At 33.9% G+C, this 1403-nt stretch overlaps 1 protein-coding gene across 1 annotated transcript in view; it reads left to right on the forward strand.

Moving 5' to 3' along the window:
- LOC108372161 (disintegrin and metalloproteinase domain-containing protein 10-like) overlaps positions 1-999 on the forward strand; it is a 7616-nt gene extending 6617 nt beyond the window's left edge. The window contains exon 3 of the mRNA XM_017627811.1: positions 890-999. Within this exon, the coding sequence (XP_017483300.1) occupies positions 890-999 (110 nt within the window). The remainder of the gene's footprint in view (positions 1-889) is intronic.
- The last annotated feature ends 404 nt before the right edge of the window (positions 1000-1403 follow it).

Consider the following 1403-nt stretch of genomic DNA (forward strand, 5'->3'; position numbering starts at 1 on the left):
TTAATACAACTGTTTTATATATAATCCCAAACATATGATATAAAATCCCCTCTACCAAAAAACTTAAATTGGGTAACGCCGGTTTGAATTTTTACAATTGAGCAATTGTCAAAAATCTTCCTTTTTATCAAAAAGTTATTTACCAGGGTGTCTTTGAACTAATGATTGGTACTGAGTTAAAGAATGCACACACATAAAAGATTGCAGCCTTTTCAATACTCATTCAGTGTTAAACCTTTTTTTGATTGGGCATTGGTTTTTTCAATCTTTCTATGAATATGTTGATGTGTGAATTCATAACTGCTTTGAGAGAATGGAAAATTCAAAAATTTTAAACCTCAATCGCAAGCGAAGAATAAGTAATGAAAACTGGATAGAAAAAAATTGTTGATTTAAAATTGAAAATGATTTCACACTTACACAGCTCTGCTCGACGCAATGCAAAGAAACTCATTTTTTATCGCAAATATTATCGGTTCAATAATTTATTCTACTCCTGTGTATTTCGCAGTTGTAGAACGCATTTTTACCGCTATGCAATTCAGATGGGCAGATGAAAGAAACTGCCTTGACGTATCCATCATCCGAAGTGACTTTTGTGTTCGTTTAAACGTTAATAATAGACTGACAAACACGTCGTAATGTAGTTTTTATTATAAACTCTACGCCTAGTACAACGAAAATTATATTTAGTATGCTTTCTTGTTATGTTACATGTAGTAACTAGAGGCCTGCACAAAGTTTGAAAATTATGAGTCAAACAGGGCGGATTGAGTTCAAAATGTTAGTACTTCAATAGAAGATATTTCTTGGAATGGGTTGAAAATGCAGCCCACATCAAGATTCAAATTTGTTCGTGTTTTAAACCAAGGAATTATATCTTTTTTAGGAATGGCGCTCTTAACCCATCCACCACTCTGTCTGTGTCTTTATGGAAATATTTGTGGTTCAAATGTTCTTTCAGATAATTGTAAGAGTTTCACCAATCACATTTTGTAAATTTGTTTGCTTTCGAAGGAACATTTTTAAAGGTGTTAAGTTAATGAAAACGAGCCTTTACGATAATATTATCTGTTTAAACACATACATACACACCGCCACCTCTGCTCCATTCCGCCATTCATTCTCTCGCCAAACAAAACGCGTCCTGTTTTATTGAGCTTCTCACCAGGCAATCCTGCCTATACTACCGTGCTTACAAGATAATTATTTTTAACTAAAACCACGAATATATCGTAAGATAAATTTCTTAAATAACAGAGTTTTACGATATGTGAGTAGTGACTCTGTTATTTATGGTGACTGATAACCGATGGGCAATCATATACTAAAATTCGCACTAGAGATGGCAACCGGCTACTGACTGTCGGCTATTGAGCCTAGTTGCGAAATGTTCTGTTTAC

Source organism: Rhagoletis zephyria, unplaced genomic scaffold (assembly GCF_001687245.7).
Source record: "Rhagoletis zephyria isolate East Lansing unplaced genomic scaffold, Rhagoletis_zephyria_1.1 Rzeph_scaffold_05499, whole genome shotgun sequence".
NCBI classification, from domain to species: Eukaryota; Metazoa; Arthropoda; class Insecta; order Diptera; family Tephritidae; genus Rhagoletis; species Rhagoletis zephyria.